The sequence below is a fragment of the Lepidochelys olivacea genome (genome assembly GCF_965140295.1).
Source record: "Lepidochelys olivacea isolate rLepOli2 genome assembly, chromosome: 15".
Lineage (NCBI taxonomy): Eukaryota > Metazoa > Chordata > Testudines > Cheloniidae > Lepidochelys > Lepidochelys olivacea.
The window spans coordinates 13,612,203-13,636,581 of NC_140425.1; the positions used below are offsets into that span (position 1 = coordinate 13,612,203).

The 24,379-nt window shown below is 43.5% G+C and overlaps 1 protein-coding gene across 2 annotated transcripts; it reads left to right on the forward strand.

The window, feature by feature from the left end:
- Positions 1 to 699: 699 nt before the first annotated feature.
- Positions 700 to 24,272, forward strand: LOC311531675 (serotransferrin-2-like). 2 transcript variants are annotated; one of them, XM_084649267.1, is made up of 17 exons: positions 704 to 973; positions 4,030 to 4,193; positions 5,519 to 5,618; positions 6,819 to 6,995; positions 8,655 to 8,817; positions 8,936 to 9,000; positions 9,685 to 9,842; positions 11,958 to 12,144; positions 12,295 to 12,443; positions 13,317 to 13,407; positions 14,591 to 14,650; positions 15,305 to 15,487; positions 16,290 to 16,446; positions 17,348 to 17,430; positions 18,893 to 19,077; positions 19,505 to 19,691; positions 20,781 to 24,272. In XM_084649267.1, exons 1-17 carry the CDS (start codon positions 865 to 867, stop codon positions 20,819 to 20,821), a joined length of 2,259 nt encoding a protein of 752 aa, XP_084505393.1. In that variant the 5' UTR covers positions 704 to 864; the 3' UTR covers positions 20,822 to 24,272. The 2 variants fall into 2 exon arrangements, with proteins under 2 accessions (XP_084505394.1, XP_084505393.1); XM_084649268.1 differs by lacking the exons at positions 17,348 to 17,430; positions 19,505 to 19,691; positions 20,781 to 24,272 and having other exon boundaries at positions 700 to 973; positions 18,893 to 19,075.
- Positions 24,273 to 24,379: the final 107 nt, after the last annotated feature.

Sequence of the window (24,379 nt, forward strand, 5' to 3'; positions counted from 1 at the left end):
AGAGAAAGGGAGGAGAGAGAATCTGGGGAGTTTGCTCCCCTTTCTTATAGCAATTCTCTTATTTGAGACTCATCTCCAGCTGGGGTTCAGGCAACAGAAAGTCTGTTTTCAAGGGAACCTCTAGTGTTCCATTACCAAGATGTATATTTCTTGCTCAGACCCTTCTTCCTGCCAAAGAATGGCTGCTTAACCATGTGATAGTCCATTTGAATATGTTGACACCTAGCTTAGGTGTTGGATAGCCTTTTGTCTCTGGGGAACTGGTTGAAGTGGTTTCCCCAGACTTGGAACATGTCTTATACAATAGAACTTTATAACTTCACATACAACGTTGCCACTCATATTTTACCAGGATGGTAGTGTTCAGCAGATGAGTTTTCAAATGATACCTCACCAGGCTTACTTTGTACAAAATCCAGTTTGTAAAAAGGGTGAACATGAGGGTACAGACTGTCACAAGCACAGACAGGGCAACTGATGAGTTCTGTTCAAGGTCCACGTGGTGTTTGTGAGCCTAAAGTTACTGCTGGAAGCCTTTGGACAGCAAAAAAAATTAGGCACCAGGATATTGCATGCTCCCATATTGTGTCTGCCTGAAGGCTGTCAGGACTGAACCTCCAGCAGAGGCTTGCGCATGGTAGAGCAGAAAATACACTAATGCTTTCCATCTGTGCCTAGGAATGGGGCCTCTTGCACCTCCTTAATCCTCCTCTCACCTCATGGCTGGCTGCCATTCCTTCTGCCTACTCAGACACACCATCCCTTTTTCAGTCTTCTCTGTTGTTTTTATTGGTTTCTTGTGCTGATGCCTAAACCCATTTTTCTTCTGTCAGCAGCTCCAGTCATTGCATTGGAATCCCTGGTATGAGACAAGAAGAGAAGGCTCTGGTACAGTGGGATTACTGCTGCATTGTTATGAAGGCAGCCACAGCCACCATACTTTTCCTAGCTACCTTCGCCTTGCTCTCGTCAGGTAAGACTGGTACAGAGGGGGAGGGAGAAGGGTGACAGTCATCAAAACAAGTCTCAGGCAGTTTATGCTTGTTCTTTTTGCTTCTTTTGGTTCAAAATGGTTGCTGTTAGGTCTGTGTCTACTCTGATTACTTCAATTCTCATCTGGTGTTAGTCTCCCTGTTTGATCTGTGGCAGATGTTGACTTCATTAGTGATTCTTGAAAACAGCTTAATGCAGCTGTTCCTTGGCACTTTAGTGCAAGGTTGTTTGCTTTGAATAGTTGATGGGACCTGTTTGTTCTCTAACCTTAACACAGTGAAACAATTTAGGCCTAGACTGCCTCTAAACTTTAGGTCAACTTACCTACGCAGTTTAGGACTGTGGAAAAATTTCTTGCCCTAAGCACTGCAGTTATATCAACCGAACTTCCTGCGTAAATGCAGCTAGGTGGATGGAAGTATTCGTCCACCAATCTAGTTACCGCCTCTCGGAGAGATGGATTACCTATATTGACAGAAAAACTCCTTTTGTCAAGGTAGAAAGCATCTGTGCTATAGAGGAACAGCTGCAATCCCATAGCTGTACTGCTGCAATGTAGACATAACCTTTGTGTATTTGGAATGGGGCATCTTAGAAACTAAGGGTCTCTCAAATCCAGCTGAACTATGATTAAAGCATGGAGCTTGGCAGCTCCTGACAGAGTTGGCAGTTTACGTAATTAAACGTATACATTTTAAAATAAAATGCTAATTTCTGCAAAAAACAAAACAAAAGCAAAACCCAAATCCAACCCTATATTAAGAAAACATTAAAGTTACACAGCTAAGCACTTAAAAATCAGGGAGCTACAATGGTAAAGTTGAATATATAACACTTTGAATACATTTGACCTGGTCTTTAATTACATGTTTTTGTTTGTTTTGGGTCCTCTCTTCAGTGACATGATCACTTATTATTTTGCATATAACATTTTTTTTTTATAACTTTAAACAAACACACAGCATTTCTTCGTACCATGTATGACAATGTATTCTGGACAAAATGTCAATGAAAGTCATTTAAATTAAGAGTGCACAGTAATCTGTATTTATACAGTGCACCACAGATTAATTCTAGAGTTTAAGATAAGAGTGAAAATTTACTAGCATCTATAGGCCAGTTTAGGTCCCAATCCTGCAAACATTTATGCATGTTCTTAATTTCATGCATAAAACTAATCTCATTGACTTCAAGGGGGTTACTCATGTGCACAAAGTTAAGCTTGTGCATACATGTTTGCAGGATTCAGGACCAAATCTGTAACTAAATTAGCTTCATAGCTAATTGCCTTCTCCACTGAATATCACTAAGGAAGGCTGTGCTGATGGCTGAAAAGAATGTATAGGATATGGGTGCTAACTATTAAACACATTCCTATGAGAACGTACTATATTAAAAAGCCTACATCAGTAAAGAGACCGACCATTATCACAGCAAAATTAGAATTGTCCAAGAATGAAAAATATTACCAAAAACTGTGCCTATGCAACTGAGGTTATAGAAAATGTTTTATTATATATATACTGTATTATTTCAGAAACAATAATACTTTGCACTTATTATGAAGACTGAACACATATGGAAATAATCAGAGATCAGACTTGATCAGTTTCTTTCGATATGTGCCATCAGGACATGTGATTCTCTCAGAATGCTTTCAAGCATTAGTTAACCTGTATGTCACCCCTGCAAGGTAGGCAGGGATGTTCATTTTACAGATGAGGAAATTAGCACAATAAGAAATCTGTCTCTGTTTCAGATTCCACAGTCAGTGAGAGAGTTGGGAAAAGAACTCAGAATTTGTGATTCACAGTCTTACACTGTAACCTCTAAAACTGAGTTCCCTCCCACAAACCCCACTGCAGGAGCTATGGAAATGTTTAGTCGGTTCTATGTAGAACTCTAACCTGAATGGATGCGGTCAATTTAGTAGCTAGTTCTTTATCTTGTCTCTGCTTTTTAGTATCAGTTCAAGTCTGCTACTGATCTGGGATATACAAACAATAGTCCTCATCCTTTTTACTGACAGTGTCATTTCTGCCCCCACTAACTTTGGGGTAAGGTGTGTCTAGGGTTAATGACAATCAGCTAACAATCACAACTTGACATGTCTACATTAGCTGCAAAATCCTACTTAAAATCATGTTAGTGAAAACATGGCAGCTAACCCAGTTTAAAACATAACCTATTTTCTGTGTAAAGAATGGCCTTCATGATGCTCCATTCAGCTCTATGGGCTGCTTTCATGGGAGAGAGCCAAGAACAGAATTCCAATTCCAGCTCTGGCACTGGTTTTCAGTCTCGTCTTGGGAAAGGCATGTAACCTCTCTGCACATCATCTATAAAACGAGGATAATATTTCCTGCCTACTTCATGGCAGAGTGGTGGGGTGGCAAGGATTAATGTTTGTCAAGTGCTCTGAGAATTTAAAATGTTCTAGAAACATTGAGTATTTACAAGCTACCCCAGTTCCTGTTCCTCCTTGGCAGATTTCAGCAAGTGAAGCAAACTTCTCTAACCAAAGGAAAGTCCAGGAAACAGTTTTTCATTGTCCCCTGGATAACTTAGGCAGCTATGTTGTTTAGGAACAGGCCCAAGCCGTAAAACTCCCATCGTGATCTCAAAAGCCCAAAGTTCGGTAGTGTTTGGATCTAGGGTTTTGGTTCAGCATATTATATATAGTGTCTGATTTTTGCAAATGACTGCTGATTGGGGTATAGATTTCAAACTCACCCTTAGAGTACCCTTTTTTTTGTTTTTTTGGATCTGGTGCTTTTAGTGTGGGCCTCTCATTATTGAAAACAGAATCCTAGCACTGAAGGGGTAGTCACAGGGAAATAGTCAGGAAATGCTGTTCCCATTAAAGATGAGACTTTCCTCCCTTTGGCACTTTGACCCTAGAAACTAGTCTACTTTTTCCCTGTTAAAGAACAAAAACTAAAATCAGCTATGGTCAGTTTCCTCCATCCATGTCCCTTCTTCTGAATCTCCCTCTCCCCATTTAAAGAGCACGTGTCTTGCCTTGTGATCCTTCAGGGAAGAAGTTCAGATGGTGCACGCTGTCTGACCTGGAGCAGAGGAAGTGTGCTGAGTTATCTAAAGTACTCCTGGCTGTCCTACCTCTGGCTACAATCAACTCCTTTGCTAGGGTTTCCTGTATCAGAGCTCAAAATACGCATGACTGTATCGACAAGATCAGGGTGAGTCTGCAGAGAATCCCAGAGTTTATCTTAACCCAAAGTCTAGTTCTTCTGTAGCAGGGCGGGGGTGGGGGTGGGGGTAACTACTACTACACAGAATCCATAGGGAATTGAAATCTAGGCAATCATGGCGATGCTATTTCATCTGTGACAAAATACACAGTATCTGCGCAGACAAGAAGAATCCAGGTGATAAAAATCACTAATCAGTGATACAGTTACTGCTGAGCCAAAACAGAATCTCTGCTACACCTTTGTAATCCCAATGAAATAAATAAGAGCTGTGTGGGAGCAAATGAGCAAAATCTGTCTCCTCCCAGCAGCTGTTAAATCATGAAGACATACCAAAAGTCCCCTTGGCTTTTAGGTTTCAATTCTAGTTCAACTATATTTAACAATTTTTCTGCCCCTCCCCATTTAACCTCTAGTTAATCTTTCCTGAACCAAAGAGCTATCCTTTTTCCAAATAAAAATATCTTTGAATTATAATTTATATGAGATGAGGCAGTGAAGTGACTGGAGGTTTAAGACAGCTTTCACTGATGGGATAATGCTTCTCATACTGCTGTGTGCATTTAAGGACAAATTCCTTTGGGGAGAAAGGAAAATATAGCCCTGGCCTTCCTAGTAGTAGTTCAGTTTCGCTAATGTGTCTGAAACCTGACTGGGAAAAGGGAATTCAGTCTCCATTATCATTCAGCCCTGGCTTCCTCCACTGGATCCCAGCTCTGACTTGGAAAAAACAGCTGCTCCTGAGGTCAGAGAAGAACCTTGTCTCCACCTCTTCATTCAGTCCTGAGCTCCTTGTTAATAGATTATAAAGCTATACTTAGTAGGAGCTGCAGATAGTATGATTAAGGAAGGAACGCAAGAGTATCTGAAAGGTTTCTGGGGATGAATGGTGAGGAGAATACTCAACCAGTATTGGTGGATATGGAAGGAAAGAAAAAAAAAAAAGATCTGGAGTAAAATCCAGACCTCACTGAAGTCAATGGGAGTTTTTCCCATTGACTGCAGCAGAACCAGGATTTCATCCTTGGGGTGGAAGGATCAAAGGAAAGGTGGAGAAGGGATGTCATCTTGCCAAATTAGGTTTGTGAAGAATACTCAGGCTTCATGCAGGATGAATACTGACACAGACAGACATGTTACATATTTGACAATCAATTCAGGTTGACATTCCACCATGCCAAGAAACAGGGATCCAACCAAAATTGAGGCAAGCGTTGTGAAAAGTCTGTGGTGAGAGCTCTAGTCTTCAAATCGCTCATTGTTCCCATGGACGGAGGGACTCTCTTAAATGGATGTTTTTATTTTGAAAAAAGGTGAATAAAGCAGATGCTGTCTCCTTGGATGCTGGAGATGTTTATTCTGCTGTGAAGCTGTATGGCCTAACTGTGGTGGCAAAGGAGATCTATGAGGAAGGTAGGTTAGCAGGAACGCCTGTTTCTAAAATACCTTCACTGTAACCGAATGTTATCACTAAGATAGAAAGCACTACAATGGATAACTAAGGAGACCTCAGCCCAGAGCGTTATAGGAGAATCAATCCTATCCTCAGCAAGAGAAAGTATCTGTTACGTAGTGAGCCACTGTCCAAAGCAGGAATAAAATCTGATCCTCTGCTCTAACCACTACAAAGTAATTTGCCCCATCTCTATGCCTCAGTAGCTCTGAGGAGCTCTCATCTATTTCAGAGGGGTTTTAAGAGGCTTAATATAAGTTTGTAAAGCACTTTGAGATAAAGATGTCAATAATATCCTGCACTTAAATAAAATTTTTCATCCTCCAATCCTGTCCCCAGTACCTATAACCCACCCCTTCTTCTGTCTCTGGAGATCCATTTCCCACTGCATACTGGAGTTCCAAGCCTTGCAGCTAGACTGAAGATACATCCCTACCTTTCCCCCTTATTACAAAGCCCTTATGAAACCACACTGAAAAATGGAAGGGAAAAGAACAACAGGACTGAACAGTGGGTTGGAGGGGGTTGACTTACAAGGAAGGAGTAAGAACTAAAGCCTGGCCCAACCAAAACTAAAATTTCATGATTGAAAAGATCTGAAGGGAGTAAACCCAAAAGGAGAGAGTTGAATTAGAGTGATATCTGAGGGAATAACTGGGAAAAAAGGGATGAAATTAAGGAAGGGAAAAATATTTGGCTGAGTATCAGAATCATCATGGAATTAAGATGTATTAGGCTGTGAAAGATTCAGAAGGTAAGTGCCAGAAGCCCCATTGGTTGCAGAATCTGAAACTAGATGGCACAAATGCTCAGTGCAATGTTTCATGAAAACAAGGCTACACCGGCCTTGGACAGATGGACTGGATTTTCTAATAGACCTTTTCCATCTCTAAGTTCTATATTGCTTGCTTTGCATGTTGGTAGCTCTTGGCTAGCTGGTAGTGTCTTGGCAAACCTGGTAGTAACATAACCAACAGAATGTTCCTTTCAGACCAACTCTCCTTTCCCTGCTTATGCTGGTAACTGCATTTCTTACATTTTGAGACTTTTTTCCTTAGCCCTGGAACAGAGATCCTCACATCGCTGTGCACCGCAGCAGTTGTCCTAAGTTTATTAAAGGGATAGTTATTCTTCCTGTATCTCCCCTTTCCCATCATTAGGAAACTGTGTGTTTGCTGTGGCCATTGCCAGACGAGGAACTTTGGACATCCAGAGGTTAAGGGGGGTGCGTAGCTGCCACAATGGAGCCAGGTGGACATCAGGCTGGAACATCCCACTGGGCTTCCTCCTGGCTAGGAATGAGCTCCTCTGGGATGAGGATCAGCCTCTGAGCCAAGGTGGGTGAGTGGACAGCGACCAACACCATGGGGCCAAGCTCCTGCCTATGTAAAGGAGAGTAAAGTGGTGACAGGTATAACACCTACTGAACTATGCGGAACACACCAAGACCAAAGAGCCTCTGCGTTGGTGGACCAGATATCCACTTGGGGAAGCTTAGCCACTTGCTGCTAGCCCTCTTCTGCCAGTGTCTTTTCAGTGATCCCTCACAACAGAAAATCTATGTTAGCAAGAGGAACAGGAAACATCTGTGTTCTGTATTCAATGGGAGGTTAGGGAAAGGGAAGCACTGTACAGTAGCTTCTACAGCATATCGTCTTACCTTTTGTCATAAATATAAAGGGAAGGGTAAACCCCTTTAAAATCCCTCCTGGCCAGAGGAAAAATCCTCTCACCAGTGAAGGGTTAAGAAGCTAAAGGTAACCTCGCTGGCACCTGACCAAAATGACCAATGAGGAGACAAGATACTTTCAAAAGCTGGGAGGAGGGAGAGAAACAAAGGGTCTGTGTGTCTGTCTAGATGCTGTTTCTGCCGGGGATAGACCAGGAATGGAGTCTTAGAACTTTTAGTAAGTAATCTAGCTAGGTATGTGTTAGATTATGATTTCTTTAAATGGCTGAGAAAAGAACTGTGCTGAATAGAATGACTATTTCTGTCTGTGTGTCTTTTTTGTAACTTAAGGTTTTGCCTAGAGGGATTCTCTATGTTTTGAATCTAATTACCCTGTAAGGTATCTACCATCCTGATTTTACAGAGGTGATTCCTTTACTTCTATTTACTTCTATTTCTATTAAAAGTCTTCTTGTAAGAAAACGGAATGCTTTTTCATTGTTCTCAGATCCAAGGGTTTGGGTCTGTGGTCACCTATGCAAATTGGTGAGGATTTTTACCAAACCTTTCCCAGGAAGTGGGGTGCAAGGGTTGGGAGGATTTTGGGGGGAAAGACGTGTCCAAACTACATTTCCCAGTAAACCCAGTTAGAGTTTGATGGTGGCAGTGGATATTCCAAGGACAAAGGATAAAATTAATTTGTACCTTGGGGAAGTTTTAACCTAAGTTGGTAAAAGTAAGCTTAGGAGGTTTTCATGCAGGTCCCCACATCTGTACCCTAGAGTTCAGAGTCGGGGAGGAACCTTGACACCTTTCTATCGTGCCTTTAATTCCAAAGGATCCCAAAGCCTTTGACAAATGATGGACCTGATTCTTCACTCACATCTCACCAAATGGAGGATTGGATCCTATGGCTGCCCAGCACCAGTGAAATGCAGCCACCTTTGGGATGGAGAGTAGCAATCAGCTGTGGTATAGCAAGTACACAACAGTGAGCAGAGGCTGGTCAAAGACTCCAGGTTCTTACAGAAAGTGCCACAGATTCTTTAATGAACACACAGAGCAGACAGGGCCCTGGTTTTTAAGGGTAGGGGGCCCACATGCAGGAAGTGCACAAAACTTAATTTAACTCCCTCAGAAGGAAGAAAGATGGACTTGACCCAACCAGGCTTTGACCCTGTAGTTTCAGGAAGTATTTCATACCTGAAGCTTGGACAACCAAGCCATCCCCACTGGAGACTAATAACTTTTTACAAGTAGCACTTAAGGAATGCTACTGTTATCTCTTCCAGCCTTTGCCACTTGACTGTTTTTCTTATGTCTACAGTGATCAGTCAATATTTCAATGCCAGCTGCATCCCTGGTGTTGGCGTCACCTTTCCTCAGCTCTGTGCTCTCTGTCAAGGACCGAAATCCTACGTTAGGAACAAGAACCACTTCTGTGAGACCAGCAGCAGTGAGCCCTTCTACAACTCTGAGGGAGCCTTCAGGTGACCTCACCCCCACTCTGCTTGCATTAGAGGTGGCTTGGGGGTTGGGAGGAAGAAGGGATGGCAGGAGGAGAAAAGCAGGTTTAAGTGCTAATGGATTGTGTTCATCTCTCTGCAGGTGCTTGAAGAATGGGGTAGCAGATGTTGCTTTCCTAGATCACTTAACTATAATGAATGGCACAGGTAAACCCAAGTACTCAGATTTCTGTTGGCCTGCAACTTGTATTCTTTTCTACATGGATGCTTTGTGGGGAGATGCCCAATTCATTATCGATTCCAGTTTGAGTTTAATCTAGGCAAGCAACTCTTGAGGGTATGCCTCAGATCTCCAAGAGTCAGAGGGAAATGGAGAGTGGAAGGTTAGGAGGGAAATGGTGGCTCACAGGAGATGTTCTTTGTCAGAACCACCAAAGCTTTCCATTTTAGATTATTGCCTTAGCTCTCAGTCACTATTTATACAGGATGGCTCATCGTATACCAGTGAGGAACCCTTTAAAATTCCATGGGTACCTCTTCTAGAGGAGCAGTTTTCATTGGCCAGGCTTTTTACTTGACCAAAAATTTGCATCATATACTCAAGGTCGGTCGTTCACAGGGGTCTAGCAGCTTTTTTCTTTAAAGAAGATTTAAAATTATTGGTTCTCAGAAAGCGTCTCAAATTCCCCAGCCAATGTCCTTGTGCTTTAACGTCTCTCTTTGGTAAGGGGAGCAGCACAGAGAGAAACCTTCCCTGCTGAGAGTTAGTATTCACTGCCCTGCTTGGGCACTGAGACTTGGAGCAGGCTCCCTTGAAATATGTTGTGTCTCCCATTCCTCTGCCAGGCCGGGTTTCACTTCACAGCTTTGATAGCTGCCCTGTTGTTTTAGATTCAGAACAAGAGGAATATGAGCTCTTGTGTCCTGATGGATCCACAGCAAAGCTGAGTGCCTATGGCACCTGTAACCTGGGTCGTGGGCCTGGGCGTGCCATCATCAGTCGCCACAACTTCCAGAAGATCACCAAGAAATTCCTCACCCTGATCCAGGTAATTTGCAACTGCTAATCAGGTTCCAAGCCCTCTCTGTGTGTAGATGGAATGAGCTAGACTGCAGGTGTTGAGGCTGCTCTGGGACATCCAACATGGCCATCTGCTAGGACAGGTACCCTGGTGGGAGTTCCAAAGGCTATTGGAGAGAGAGGGTGAGCATGCACAGCCTTTAAAGTTAGATCAGAGTATCAAAGTAATACAGTCTTGGAGAGAGAGGGCAAGAGTGGAGGTCTCTCTCTGCTCTCCAGGATACTAATAGCTGCTTAGTGTAAATTTGGAGAGATCTTTGCTCTCGCTACATCCCTCCATTTGCTATTAATGTGCGGAGGGTGGAGATCTTTAGATAGTAACGTCCAGATCCTCAAACTTATTTAGGTATCTAACTCCCATTGAAGCCAATGGAGTTAGGCACCTAAATATCTATGAGACCATTTTTGTACATCATGTATTAAAATCAGTGCTTGATCCTGACTGGGGCCTCTGGGCATATCAATATATATATTTAACAATAGCATCCAGCAATTACCAAGAAAATCTGACCCCGGCATCTGCCTGTACCCCCTTTCTCTGGAAAAAGGAGTCTCATTCCCAGTTCCAAGCGTGGACTCAAATCCAAGGGAAAAATAATCTGAAACATACTTAAGAGGGAAGTGCTTGGAAAGCAGTAATGCCATATATTAGGAGGAGGTAATTTAATAGTATGGGCTTGGACCACCCTTGTGGGCACAGGAGGTGGTTTGCCTCTTCTTTGGTCACAGGGGCAGGTGCACTCAGAGGAGAGATTCACCCATAGGGGAGCTTTAAACTTCCGCCAACTTCTGGCAGTGTCTTCCTGGGATACACACAGAACTAATGCGTCTCCTAGGCCTTTTGCCCAGCCACAGCCATTTTGTGGGCTATGCCCACCAGTTCCCAGGTGTCTCTTCCTTGTCTCTCTTCCCATTCCCCCCTAAATAGAACAGATTTGCAATGGGGTGATGGTGCTACAGTCCCAAGCTTTATCCCCTCCAGGTCAGGTTTCTCCCACCCCAGACCCTCACCTGTGCTCTGCTGAGGCACTGAAGCAGGCACTGGGTGTATAGCTTGACTAGGAGATGAGTAAGTGGGGGACAGTGTAACGACATCTGAGTACTCAACACTGCAAATGCTCAGGTGGGAGGAGTTACGCAAGAGGGAGTAACAAGGAATCTTGGCTAACAATTACACAAGGGAAAATATAGGATGAATATCAGGAAAAGCTTCCTGACAGCAACCTCTATGAGACTCTGGAATAGTCTCCTAAGCAAAGTGGGCAAAACGCCATCCTTTAGAGATATTTAAAATTACAAGGGACAAAGCACTACCTGAAGAACCATCCTGCTGTGGCCTGGGGAGATAGCTAGGTCTCCTCTAGCTCTAATCTGATTCACTCCTACAAGCTCAGGTAGGAGCGAGCAGTGGAGGGGGAGAGGCCAGGCCACTGAAATTGAAAGGAGGAACAAACAAGGTCTCCTTCCCTTTGACCTCCAAGTGCCCACCACTGTGAATTATTATGCAGTTTGTCATATGGTTCGGGGACGTCTGGGTGCAAGCCCTTGATTACTTCTCCACCCATCCTCATATTTACATTCTCTAGTGGATAAATAGTGCTTGTTGCCTCCGCCTCCAAGCATCTCATATTCATTCAAAACTGAACACCAACTGCATAAGAAAGTTCTTACAACCCTCCATATCCTGCCCCTGAAATAGCCCAGGGTAAGTGAATAATTTAACCAAAACAGATACATCTTATGCTGTAGTCTGGAGCTCCTGCCTGGATGCTGCAGACAGCAGTCTCCCCTGCTGGAGCAGAAAATGAGCATCGCAGCCAATCACAATAATCCGGATGGAACAGGAGAAGCAGCAGTTCCTCAAATAACTGGGTCCCAGACCATGTACAGATGGAAACCAACACTTAAGACTGATGCACAGAGGGTTTGCCCTAATCCCAGGGAGTGTTAGAGTTCTGAGTATGACATTATGATCACCCCGTGCTTGCCATGACTCTAGACAGTGGAGGTATAGCAACAAGGCTGCTAGTCACAGAGGAGATGAGCAGCATCTCTACAGCTAAAGCCATTGTACTTTTCCTAGCATCTCTTTGGGCAGAAGGGAAAAGAAAGGGCCAAGTTTGAGCTCTTCACTTCAGTGCCATTCAAGGGGAAGAACCTGCTGTTCCACGATGCCACTCAGCACCTGCAGCTGCTCAAGGACAAAGCACAGATCTCCCATATCCTTGGCCTGGACTACGTAGCCCTCTTGAAGGGACTAGGCCATGAAGGTGAGAGCTCACCCAAGGGAATGGGACAGAGAGGCCCCCCACCCCTTTGCAAGGGGGAGACATGCACAGACCCAAAGAAGCCAACTGGTAAAGACAGCTCAGTACATGGATGGTGCTAACCCCATTGCACTCTCTGTCCTGCTGCTGCAGGGAGCTCACTGGACAACAGTGTGGTACGCTGGTGCTGCATCAGCAATGCTGAGCTCCGCAAGTGCGAAGAGTGGGCCCTGAACATCAAATCTGACCCCCTTGTCTGCGTCCAAGCCGCTTCAATGACCAACTGCATTGAGCTGATCAAGGTAAGAACCGATATGGAGTAAACAGGAACGCAAGGCACAGGCATGTCTGTCCTTGTCCCAAACACCTGGGGGCAATGGAGATAAACCAACCGAGGCGCTGCAGAAATTGAGACCAAGGGGTCCTCAGGCCCCCCCCCTGCAGCCACTGGGGTATGGGAGAGATAGACAGTTACACAGGTTATGCAGGTTCTAAATTGTCACTGCCACAATTTCAGGGTTAACTGCACCTTTGACAACACCTGTCCTGGTCTTCAAGGGCACCCACTTAAGGTCTCGGGCTCTCAGCCATCATCTACTTGCAGTCCCTCTGCACCTCACTGAGATTCCTCCAGCAGGTCTGACTTGGGGTCCAGTATCTGTCGTTAACCTTTCTCTATAGGCTACACAACAGTGTATAGCAGTTATCAACCAGCCTTCACACAGCAAAATATATTCATTTTTAGGCAAAAATACTAGAGAAAAATGTATAAAAACCAACACACATTCCTATATGCATGCTAACAGCTTATTAGATGTCACCCATCGGTCCTAGTAGGCCAAAGTCTTTCCAATCCTTCTAAAAGGTTCTGCCCTTTGGTGAATTAAAAGAAGACTGAAAATTAGTTTACACTCAGCCTTCTGACACCAAAAAACATTTTTTGTTTGAATCTATGAAAAACCAGATTGAATTAGTCCACACAAACCTCCCCAGGGGATGGTACCTCTCTAAGAGTTGTTTCATCTTAGTGACTCACCTTAATCATCCCCTACAGTTTCCTAAAGAAACTGTGGTAACCCTCCTTCATAAATGTAATATTGAGGTCCCCAAAGATACTGCATGGGGTTGCAATATCGGTCACGGTCCCACATGTTACTCTCTGATATTGTTGGCAGAGTAATGAGGCCGATGCAGCCACGCTGGATGCCACGCATGCCTACATTGCAGGGATATGTGGGCTGGTCTCAGTAGCTGCAGAATGTTATGGTGAGTTTTCTGTTCCACAATAATCCCTCAGGGGCTGGCATGGGGGAGACCAAAAAAACCCAAAAAACACTACCGTTAAAAACCTGGTAAAATTGCCACACAGCTGTGCCTAGCTGCAAAGGCAGGGGAAGGAGAACCAAGAGATCTGAATATTCTTCCCAGTTCTTCCACTGACTGGCTGTGAGCTCTCGGGCAAGTCACTTCATCTATGCCTCAGTTTCCCCACCTATAAAAGGAAACAGTTATACTGACCTGCCACAAGAGAGATGCTGCAAGTCTCTAATAAAGTGTTTGAAGTGTTTCACAAGCCTTGGATAAAATGCTGTAAATGCAAAGGATTATAGAAATTAATGGATGGGGTGCAAGATTCTTAGCTTTGAGAAACCAAAATCTAGAGAAAGCTGCATCTCCTCAGGAACTTTTGAGGTAAGTCTATACTGCAATGAAAGACCTGTGGCTGGCCCATGCCAGCTGACTTGAGCTGCAGGGCTATAAAATTCTGTCTGTGGCTGGAACCTGGTCTCTGGGACCTTCCTCCTGAAACCAAATATCTACATTGCAATTTTATAGCCCCAAATCCCAAATCAGCTGAACCAGCCACAGCTGTGCCACAGGTCTTTTATCACAGTGTAGGCATACCTTCAATGACGGGTGGAGGGAGGTGGGGGAAAAGAAAACTTTTTTCTGCACTTGTGAAGTCCATGACACCACATCCATTTTGGGAACAGGGAACGTGGCAGACCTTAAACCCTTCTCTGATCCAGCATGGCTAGGAAAGCGAGAAGACTATGATCGGATACTTGGATATGAGGAAGGAAACATTCCCATAGTCCAATTTTTCATCTAGCTGAGCAGAGTCCCTCTGTCTCAGTAACAGTCCGTGTCATTAGATCCTCTGCACTGAGTAAGTGCTCACTGCCAGACCCACAAGCCACGTGCACTTCATGGGTTCATTTTTCTATGGCGGGAATGCTGGCAATGTGAGTCCTAGCGTAGGCCACCCCCCATCCACTGATTAGACTCTCCCAGATGCATCTTTCCTATACACGTGTGGTGTTCTTTAGTGATTATGTTGGTATCTAGTACATGCTCAGCGCACACTCAGCAACCAGTCACCAGTTCTTGTGTATATGGTTTTGGGTTTTCAAACATCACTCTGCTCTTGCTCGTCTCTCCTGCCCAGGAGAGGGGTGTGCCCCAGCTGCTGGGAGAACAAAGAAGCTGACCCACCTTGCAGATAAAGGTAATGAAGGATCTTTGAGGTATGGGTTTCTACTTTAATGAAGTGGTTCCACCCGGATGCTCAGGCAACTCTGCTGGGGTAAGACAGAATTCCTAAGACCTGTGAAAGTGGGGTGACTCCCAACTACTCAGCAGAGCAGCTAACAGCAATTGCAGGGCTCTACTGGTTCATACTTTACCGCCACTGAGCCGTGAGGATGTCATGCAGCAGACCCTCAGCCAAAACACCCAAACGCTTTCAAACAAAGCTCCATTAGGGATAGAGGAAGGTTATGAGACAGGAAGAGGAGTTCTCGCTGTATGTAGAGGTCGTGATGGTACCTTGCCCTAGGCTGCGGCTGTTGGGACTTACGCTAGCATAAGGGGCATGCACGCACTGGTTCTGGAAGAAGGAGAATCCTTCTGTCTGGGGGCTAGAGACTTCACTGTTCCAGGCAGCAGTGCCAGGACTGAATTTTTGTGGCTCAGAAGACAATGCAGCTCTCAGTTCCCTGCAACTAAAAGAGCTCAGTACAGACGACAAGGGAAAGGGAGGCAGGAGTGTCATTTTAGGGAGGATACAACCGGTTCTAAAACTTACTTTTAACATAGAGACTGTTCCCGTCCAAGATGTCTTGCTGTCTCAGTCTAACTGGTTCTTGTCATTGTCACACAGCACTGCCACCTGTCTACGCTGTAGCCCTGGCAAAGAAGAATGCCAGGCATGTAAATATCCATAACCTGAGGAGACGGCGTTCCTGCCACAGTCACCTGTACAGTCCTGGGGGGTGGCTGCTCCTCTCCAGGTACACAGTGGGGGCTCTGGAGAACAACACTGTGAACTGTGATATCGGCTCTGGTAAGGACTGCACCAGAATATCTACCAACTGGACAAATGATGGTGCCAAGGGGTATGGGAAAGGAGGAGGGAGAATGGAAAACTTCCGTCATTCTTACACATCACTTAAGACATTCACCATTGCTCCACTATGTCCCTCCAAAATACTCTCCTGGTCAAATGGAGTTCTGGGGGAGCGCTGCTAATTACCTCAACATTGGAAATTATTTATAATGTGCTTATCACCACATTATGTTTAAAAATATTAAATACTGCCCATAACAGATACCCCATCCTCTCCATCAACTGCCCTCCATACCCAACTTTAAAACCCATAATTTAATACCTAATCAAAGTGTCTTGCACCATGCTCTGAAGGTTGGCGGATTCAGTCTGTAATGGATCAGAGGGGTCAAGTGTTAGGAACCGAGCTGCCCTCAGTGTGGCTAATTAAAACTTCCAGATATTGGCAGGTGAGCAGCATCCCTGTTGGTAGATAATGTGATGCAGTCAGTATTCCCCCCCAGACAGCCTTACTCACCTGCAAGGTTTAGTTTTACTACTTTGCTGTTTGCTATTCTCCGTCACCCAAGCAGAAGTTAAATTTGTGAACTCTTTTATTGTAGGTCTTAGAGCATACCCACTCAGTGGATCAAGTGTCTGGTCCTCTAATCTTAGTAGCTGGGTGAGACAAAGGAAACAGGCTCTGGAAATGCAAACTATCTTACAATGGAGAAGTCAGTAGCAGTCCCTGTACTGTATTAGGAAAGAACATATTTTTAAATGCCCCACATTGACTAATCCCATAATTTCTCTCTCTTAGCTTACCAGAGTTACTTTTGGAAGGGTTGTATGCCAGGAGCAGACAGGAACCTATGCAAAGTCTGTATTGGAGGTGGTGAGATGGAAGGGGAGAAAGAGTCCAGCAGGTGTGCTGCGAATCATAATGAACGCTACTATGGAAACATGGGTGCACTCAGGTAAGTCCCTCTGTTTGAGGCAAGGACGAAGCTTAAAAGCATCACCCAGAAATGGCTCATTTATTTTGCCTGCTGGTTTTCTAGGCAGGACTCATATTTAAACGCTGGTAACCATAAAGATGGCCTTTGGGTCAGTGTATTTTATTTCAACTGTGATTGCTTTGGGACAGCTGAGCTGGCTGGAGATTTAAAAGTTATATAGCCATTTCTAATGGAAAACTAGATAAGATAGTGATTCTTAACTCATAATCCACTAATGATACTTGGTGCACAAACCCAAGCCTACTCTGAGACCAACTGAAGAGGTAACAATTGCTCCACAGGGTCAGCCAGCACAACTAGTGTGGAATTTGAGCAAGTAGTAGTGCAGGATATGAAAGGCAATTATGTTGACAGGGAATCATTCCCACCAGCTAATGGAAAGAGAATAAAAAATAACTGGAGACAGAGAAGGCATAAATAGAATGTTCCAATCTCTGTAGTTGAATGGTATTAGCTTGGCAGCCCTAGAGACAGAAATCCAGATACAATATGGTATTGCACGCTTCTTTATATTGCCCTGCCAATATGCCTCAACTCCAATTTGGGAGTCAGCTTTAGGAATGAGGAGGTTATTCAGTCTCCATGCCCGCTGAGACTTTGGTCTGTTTGCTGAGATTGCCAGCAAGGAGGCAAATAGTTATTTGTAACAGACACTCATTCCCCAAGACCTCCACTGAGACCACTAACTCATTTCACACATAGATTATCAGTTGCTTCAGCATATGGTGGTACCTTTTGGCAGCCAGTGACCTAGACTAGACTCAGATTAGTATCCAAACCCTTCAGTCATCTACTGCTCCCAGAAGTTCTAGTCTCTTAATCTGATATTGTGATAAACTATTGCTTTCCCTTGCACTAGGTGTCTAGTCGGCAGTCCCAGTGGAAGGAGCTTTGGGGACGTGGCTTTCCTGGAACATCATAACCTGCTCAAGAATATTGAGAGTGAGATTGTTTGTCCCATCCTTTGAGTATTTCAGCTGGTACCAAAGTTTCTTCCCACACAATGATCATGATTCCAAAACATCCACATACAAAGGTCTAATCTGAGCATGCAGCTGTTTTGTCTGGGTTTCAAGTCACAAGGACCTTTCTGCATTTGAATGCGCCAATGAAGCGCAAAATTCAGTTACAATTTAGTTTGGGGGTGGGGTGGGGAAGAAGAGGAAATAATCAGTGTGAGCAGGAAGACAGGGAGAAACAAGACTTGGAAAGTGCCCATTTGGGAAAAAGACCCCTAAATAGCTCCAGAAAACCCATTGACTCCCCGTGGCATCACAGCCTTGTCCAGAGGCAGCTGCAGTAGTTGTATACGCAAAAAGAAAAGGAGTACTTGTGGCACCTTAGAGACTAACCAATAAAGTACTCCTTTTCTTTTTCCGAATACAGACTAACACGGCTGTTACTCTGAAACTAGTTGTATACGGTTATGCTTGACCAGAGAGTGAAGAAAATCGGGGCAGTGAGGTAAGAGATACCACAGTATATGCTGAAGTGTAAAACCCTTGCTTATGCTGGGAAATGCTCTGTGGCTCCAACAGACTCTACATAACAAGAGAATTGATCTGACTTTATCATGGTGTGTTATTTTGGACACAAGAACAGTGAACATAAGTGGCTGCAAAAATCTCACTACTGAAATTAGCTACTTGTTCTCAACTAAGTTACTTCAGAAATGGCAAAAAGCAGAGCAGTACAACAGACAGAAGGGCTGCCAACTGGCATGTTTTAAAATGAAAATCAGTTTTGGTTAGAGGCGCTTACAATAGAAAAGCATTGAAACCCCCCAAACATTCCTTTTGCCAATCTTAATAGCAGATAAAACAGATCACAGCCTTCAGGGAGGGAAGGAGAAAAAGAAACTCCATTTTCATTTGGCCTTACAAACCACTAAGTAGAGTCTTCCCAACAGCACATTAAAACTTCTGCCGTCTAAATTCCAGGGAAAGGCGTTTGTAAGAGATTGTGTAGTCTTTCAGAAAAGATACACGTATCTATAAGGAATTGGACCTCCATTTGAACAGACACACTGATTAGCAATTTCTGCAGAGCAGTTAATGGCTGAATGGTCATGGAGACTGAATTAGCTTTTCTCTAAGAGGTCTTTCCAGTGGCAGGTTGAGATGGATTGATGGGCTGATATGGCACTGATATTCATTGCAGTTGTCACAGCCTACAGTCACTGAAATACAAAGCCTCCCTACAGAAACTCCAGTGTGCCCACTATACAGCCTCTGTAGAGGCCTGTGGCAAGTTGAACTTCGAACACAGTGCACTGATTCTTTTTTCCCTTTCCAATGGTAATACTTTGCATGGGATTTCACCTTGTCTCAACTGAGATCTAGCTGATGGCGTGGACATGGGATTTACTGAGCTGAACCCTGCTGCCTCTCCATCTCCTTTGCAGGTCTGCAAAGCTCAGGTTGGGGTACAGGTTATACCCTCAACGACTTTGAGCTGCTGTGTCTGGATGGAAGGCGTGTCGCAGTCACAGACTGGGCAGACTGTAACCTCGGCCCTGTTCCTCCTAACATAGTCATGACTCGACCAGTGACCACCACCAAGATCTACGGCTTCCTGATGAAATCCCAGGTAAGGCAGAAGATGGGAAAGATTGTTATCCTGTTCTGGATACACACTACTGAAAACCCCATCAAGGTCCAGAGTCCAAAACCTTCCAAACAAAATAAGAAATAAAAGTACCTCCACAGCCAGCACTAAAGGTTTAAGACTGCACAGGAGACTAACGAAAAGACCATTCGGATTCACTAAAGGAGAGTTTCAGCACGAGTAGCTCCTACATCATGTTCATATTCTTGCTGAGAAACAAGCCTCTGTGGTCCTGTAACAGACAATGAGTTAACATGCGGGAGGAGTTTGCAAGAGCCCCAAATAAGGCTAGCACTAGCTGAACCTTATACATCTCTCTCTTTGCGAGGTTGCTACATGGCTGAAAACTCACCTGCTTCATCTATTTTGTTTTCTGCTTTCTGAGTTTTTTCTTTTCTTTTCTGTTAAGGAAACTCTGGAAACAAATCTGGATTCTAAGTTCCATCTGTTTCACTCACAGAAGTATGGAGAAAGTGATCTGCTCTTTAAAGATGCTACTCAGTATCTTGTTCACACAAGTCACCTGGGCTATCAGTCCATTCTTGGAGAGCCCTTCTTTCAGCTGGCAGAATCTGTGTTTAACTGCACACATGCAGGTAATGTGACGTAGTTCATGTTGAGCTAGAACATACAACCTTAGAAGCATGCCTGGACAGTAGCTGTCAGCTCCTACTGACAAACTCATTTTTGCTACTTCAACTACTGCTAGGGAGTTCCCCCACAGCCGAAATTCCTGACAGCAATTCCTGCCTGTGGGCACTGGCATGTGAATGTTCTAGGGCAGTGATTCTCAAACTTTTGTACTGGTGACCCCTTTCACGTAGCAAGCCTCTGAGTGCGACCCTTGCCTTATAAATTAAAAACACTTTTAAAATATATTTAACACCTTTATAAACACTGGAGGCAAAGCGGGGTTTGTGGTGGAGGCTGACCATTCGCAACCCCTCCCATGTAATTACTTCGTGACCCCGAGGGGGCCCGACCCCCAGTTTGAGAATCCCTGTTCTAGGGAGCTTCCCCACAGACATTGTTAAAATAACCGTTGCTCCCAGCAGAGACAGCACTTCTGCAGTAACACCCATTGACTGCACAGTTTAAAAGATTCTCACACGGGGGGGAAGACAGTGAATAGCTAAGCAGGTTATAGTTTAATCTTGTGGCTAAATCAATGGTAGTGTAAAGCAGGCACAGGTTTATTGAAGACAAGTCCATTTATACCAGCTGTGATTTTGCCCTTTGATCTCCACAGACCAGCTCTGTGGCTGGGGGTAGATGGGAAAGAGTCACTGATTTCTTTCTTGGAGATGCCAAGATTGGGGGAGAGAGAGGTCAAGTTTTTTTACAGTTAAAATTTTAATTTTGCCTTTAAAAGGTACACTGTCACACTGAATTATTAAAAACCAAAACTCTTTTCAATAGTATGTCTGGAGAATTTTAAATTACTATAAAAGTCTTGTATAAAGCTACTGAGAGTAATATCAAGGTATGCAGCTGGCCATCAACAAAATCATGAAGCCAACTATATATAAAGTGCTGTTAAAGGCAGAGTAAAACTGAAAATAAAAAGATTCATACTAGCATTTCAGTTTTACTGACTTTAGGTGTGGTATGTATGAACTGTTCAGACAGAACTGTAATTTTATAGTTGAGAGTTTTAATTAAAAACATTGTATTTTGATTTATAGACATCTTAGAATTCTGCAAACAGGATATCTGCACATCTTAGATGTGCAGACATATCTACAGACACGACACACAGAAGTTCCGCAAGACATCCACCACTGCCACCCAAGTTGAAATCAAGAGATGCCAAGAGGATTTTCACCACTTGAGACTGGCTATTTTCTATTTCATAAAAGCAAGACAGACCTCGTTTAAATACTGAAAAAACCCAAACCTTGCAGTTACCTTGCACCTACTAATATATACACTCCCCCATGACAACTACTGGGCTGGAGGTGCTGATAATGCTTCTCAAATGTCACTCCCATTTCCTATCCAGAAGCACTGCCTGTTACCTACGTTCAGTCCACTTGGTGTGGAGTATGGCACCATGCAGAGCAGTACAGATCAGACAGCAAACCTTGAGACTGGGCCACTGGCATCAAAAAAGCAGCACCAACAATTAAGATCAAAACGCAGTATTTCCAGTTTAAACCCCACTCCCCACCCCCACAATTCAGCATCTTTATAGGAAGGACAGGGCCACGCTGAGGGCCACATTGGGCCTAGGAATTATTCCTCCCTTTACAGACCAAGTACATAACACAGGTTAATGCGTCGTTCCCCTAACATGTTTCATTTATACTACATTTTCATTTAAAACAACTTGTTATCTGAGGTAACTACAACATTACTTTTATATGCATAAATCTTGCGATAGTTAGCTGCTACACACTACCTATATATTTACATCTAGCACAGACAAGTGTATCCATTTCTGCTATGAACAGGGAAGGGTTTATTTCTCTTCTGTTTGTATGACCAGCCAAGAATGTGTACCAAATGAATCAACAGATTTTGCAGTTATCCCTTGGGAAATTAACAATCTATAATGAATAAGTTTCTACCATCAGAACCAGTTCCTATATTCTTAATAGGAGGTGGGGATGGTGGGAAGGGAACAACAATGGAGTTCCCATTCTTGTCCAAAAAAGCAGCACATAACAGGGTATTTCTCATGACTGAGAATAATCTAATTTGTGTTCATCCAAACCTTCGGGAACCTTCTCACAATGTATATGGTTAAACTGTTCGCTTTTTACAAGAGGAGGTGCTGGAACACAGTGCAAGGTCTCTGAAAGGGAGTGGTGTCTTGTTCGCATTGTAGTTCGCATTAACTTTAAGAACTCAGTTGCAACCTTGTGGAACCATTGTACGTTACCAGGTACGAGGCGGATTCCTAGAACCATTCTCTTAGTTAGTTAGTTAGAATGGGCTGGGAATGCTGCACAGGCAGCCTCATTAGCCCAGGGTGCAAAGAACACCACCATTCAGCAGGATATTAAGAGTGGCAAAACAAATCCAAGCCAGTCCTCTTCAGACAGATGATAGGAAATTTAAGTAGGGATTGTGAGAGCACGTTAGTTTCATTACTTGTAATTTTTGTTTCCCATGATAGAGGACATCCCCTGGTCTGGACATTACTCATGGACAGGGATCTGTGTTCTCTGCAACATCGTTTCATCAAATTCTGCAGCAAGAACTCCTAGATTAGGTAACAAGATTAACATATTTTGTTGCTATGAAATAGCCCTCATTTTCATCCCCTCCCATTTCCACTAGGTTTAGATTACCCTAAATTACCCAAGGGAGGAGGAGTAAGAAGTGAAGGCTAGCCTCCTGCGTTATCTGGAGAACAGGTCATGGGAGCCATGCCACTTAGCACAGCAAAAAAACCACACATAAAACTTGAAAATAATCATTGCTGAAAATATTTTACCACTTTTGATCACCGAGTATTTGACTGTGAAGCATTAGTCAAAAATACTGATGGATATAAAATTTGTTGATGAGAATTTCAACATTTTTGCTGTATTCTCCAGATGGCTTAATTCCATTTCCAGGCCTCTTTTCCTGTGATGTTCTCCAGGTTGTCTCATACATTCTAGGGAAGAGAGAAGCTTGTAGCCATCTCTATCAGCTTGTGTTTCCCTGGCTGCTGTGCTGTTCTCCAAGCAGTCTCTCTACTTCTGGCTCCCCTGTTCCCTGGCTCCTTTCTGCCTGGCTTGATGAAACAGTGCAGGGAGCATGCATTGTAATCCAACTCACTTGCCCTCCTGGGGAAAGCTACCTATAGCCGAGTCCCAATATGACAAGGAAACCAAAGAAAGTGCATCGTGCTGCAGCAAAAAGGAGAAGTCTGTGGCATCTTGGTGTCAAATACTGCAGCCACTGAATTGCAGAGTACACAGGGTCATGCTCCTGGGCTGAATCTGTTCGTTCCGCCATATTTAATGCAAGTTTAGGCTTCCTCATGCCTCCACTTCCTTCCTTTGAGTTCATACACCATCTACTGGACTGATGCAGCACTGCACTTTGAACCCAGGAGGGGACTTCCACAGCTGAGTGTACATAAACTAGTAGAAAACATTAGTAAGACTACTATAGAATGTAGGATTAATAAAATTAAAAAGCATAACAGCTTCAACTGCAAGTTTTGTTTTATCAGCAACATTTTTATAGGTAGTTAGGGTCTGTCCAGAATGCCAGATGTCCTTTGTTATGAGAAATGCGAATCACAGAGAAAAAAAAAAAAATCAGTCTTCTGCAGGAATGACTAGATACAAAACTTTAGAGCAATAAATCTGTTATATCAAAGTGATTAATTCTTAGTTTGAAGTCATCAGCCTGGTTTCTTCCAGATTGTAGTATATGAAGAGCAGGCCTAGTTAATTGTTTCTAATCTCTCATGGGTTATGAATTCTGTCTGACTGTTCAGTGTCTCATAGGCAGGAATTTACAATACCTTACTACTTTGCAGAGGTTAACCTTGTCATGCAACACTAACTGCTATGTATAGTGTAGTAGGCCTGTGTTTAATACCCCAGTTCTCTCCCCACCTTCTTTGGGGCAGCAAAGCTATATAGAAGCAGTGGAATTCAGAAGGAGCAGTGCAACACTCAGCAGCTACCCCAGCTAACCAGTGACTTCTTTGGCATGTTGGTGCTTGCAACATGTAGCCTCTGGTTTGGACAGGAGAGAGCAGAGGGGAAAAAAGGAATGAATCAGACAGGGACAGAATACAGAATTCATGCAGCCCATCCTGCACTTGCCAGTGTTGTTGGGTAGTTTATAAACAGGAAAACATTAGGACCAAGGACCTTACCTGAGCACCTAGGTGGTGTTTGGAGATTTGTTTTTCTGTACTGTACACAAGCCTGCATGCAGTTTCTTCATCTCATGTGTGTGCAAAATGTTACACAGTAGCCTAAACAGTTACTGGCTAAAGAGAAGCAATATTTGCACTTCTATTCAAGGATTTCAAAACACTTTACAGACAATGAATTCATTCTCACAGCTCCATTAAGAGACAAATATTATCCTCCTTTCACAGGTGGGAAACCTGAACTAACTTAAGGCACAAAATAAGAGTGGTATTTGAGGGATTAAAAACCCAAAGTCTTGAGTAAACAACTGAAAGATTCTCAAAAAAAATTTATTTCCATAAATTAAAAACACACACACAAAAGAAAAAAAAAAATCAGTGGAATTTTAGATTCACAAACTATTAAACAGAAACTAATCTGCAGAGGCATAATAGAGGCTAATGTTACAAAGAGAG

Coding starts and splice junctions, on each gene's coding strand:
- LOC311531675 (XM_084649267.1), top strand. CDS start 865: ATGAGACAAGAAGAGAAGGCTCTGGTACAGTGGGATTACTGCTGCATT. Junction 974..4,029: donor CTTCGCCTTGCTCTCGTCAG/GTAAGACTGGTA, acceptor GTGATCCTTCAG/GGAAGAAGTTCAGATGGTGC. Junction 12,145..12,294: donor GAAGGGACTAGGCCATGAAG/GTGAGAGCTCAC, acceptor CTGCTGCTGCAG/GGAGCTCACTGGACAACAGT.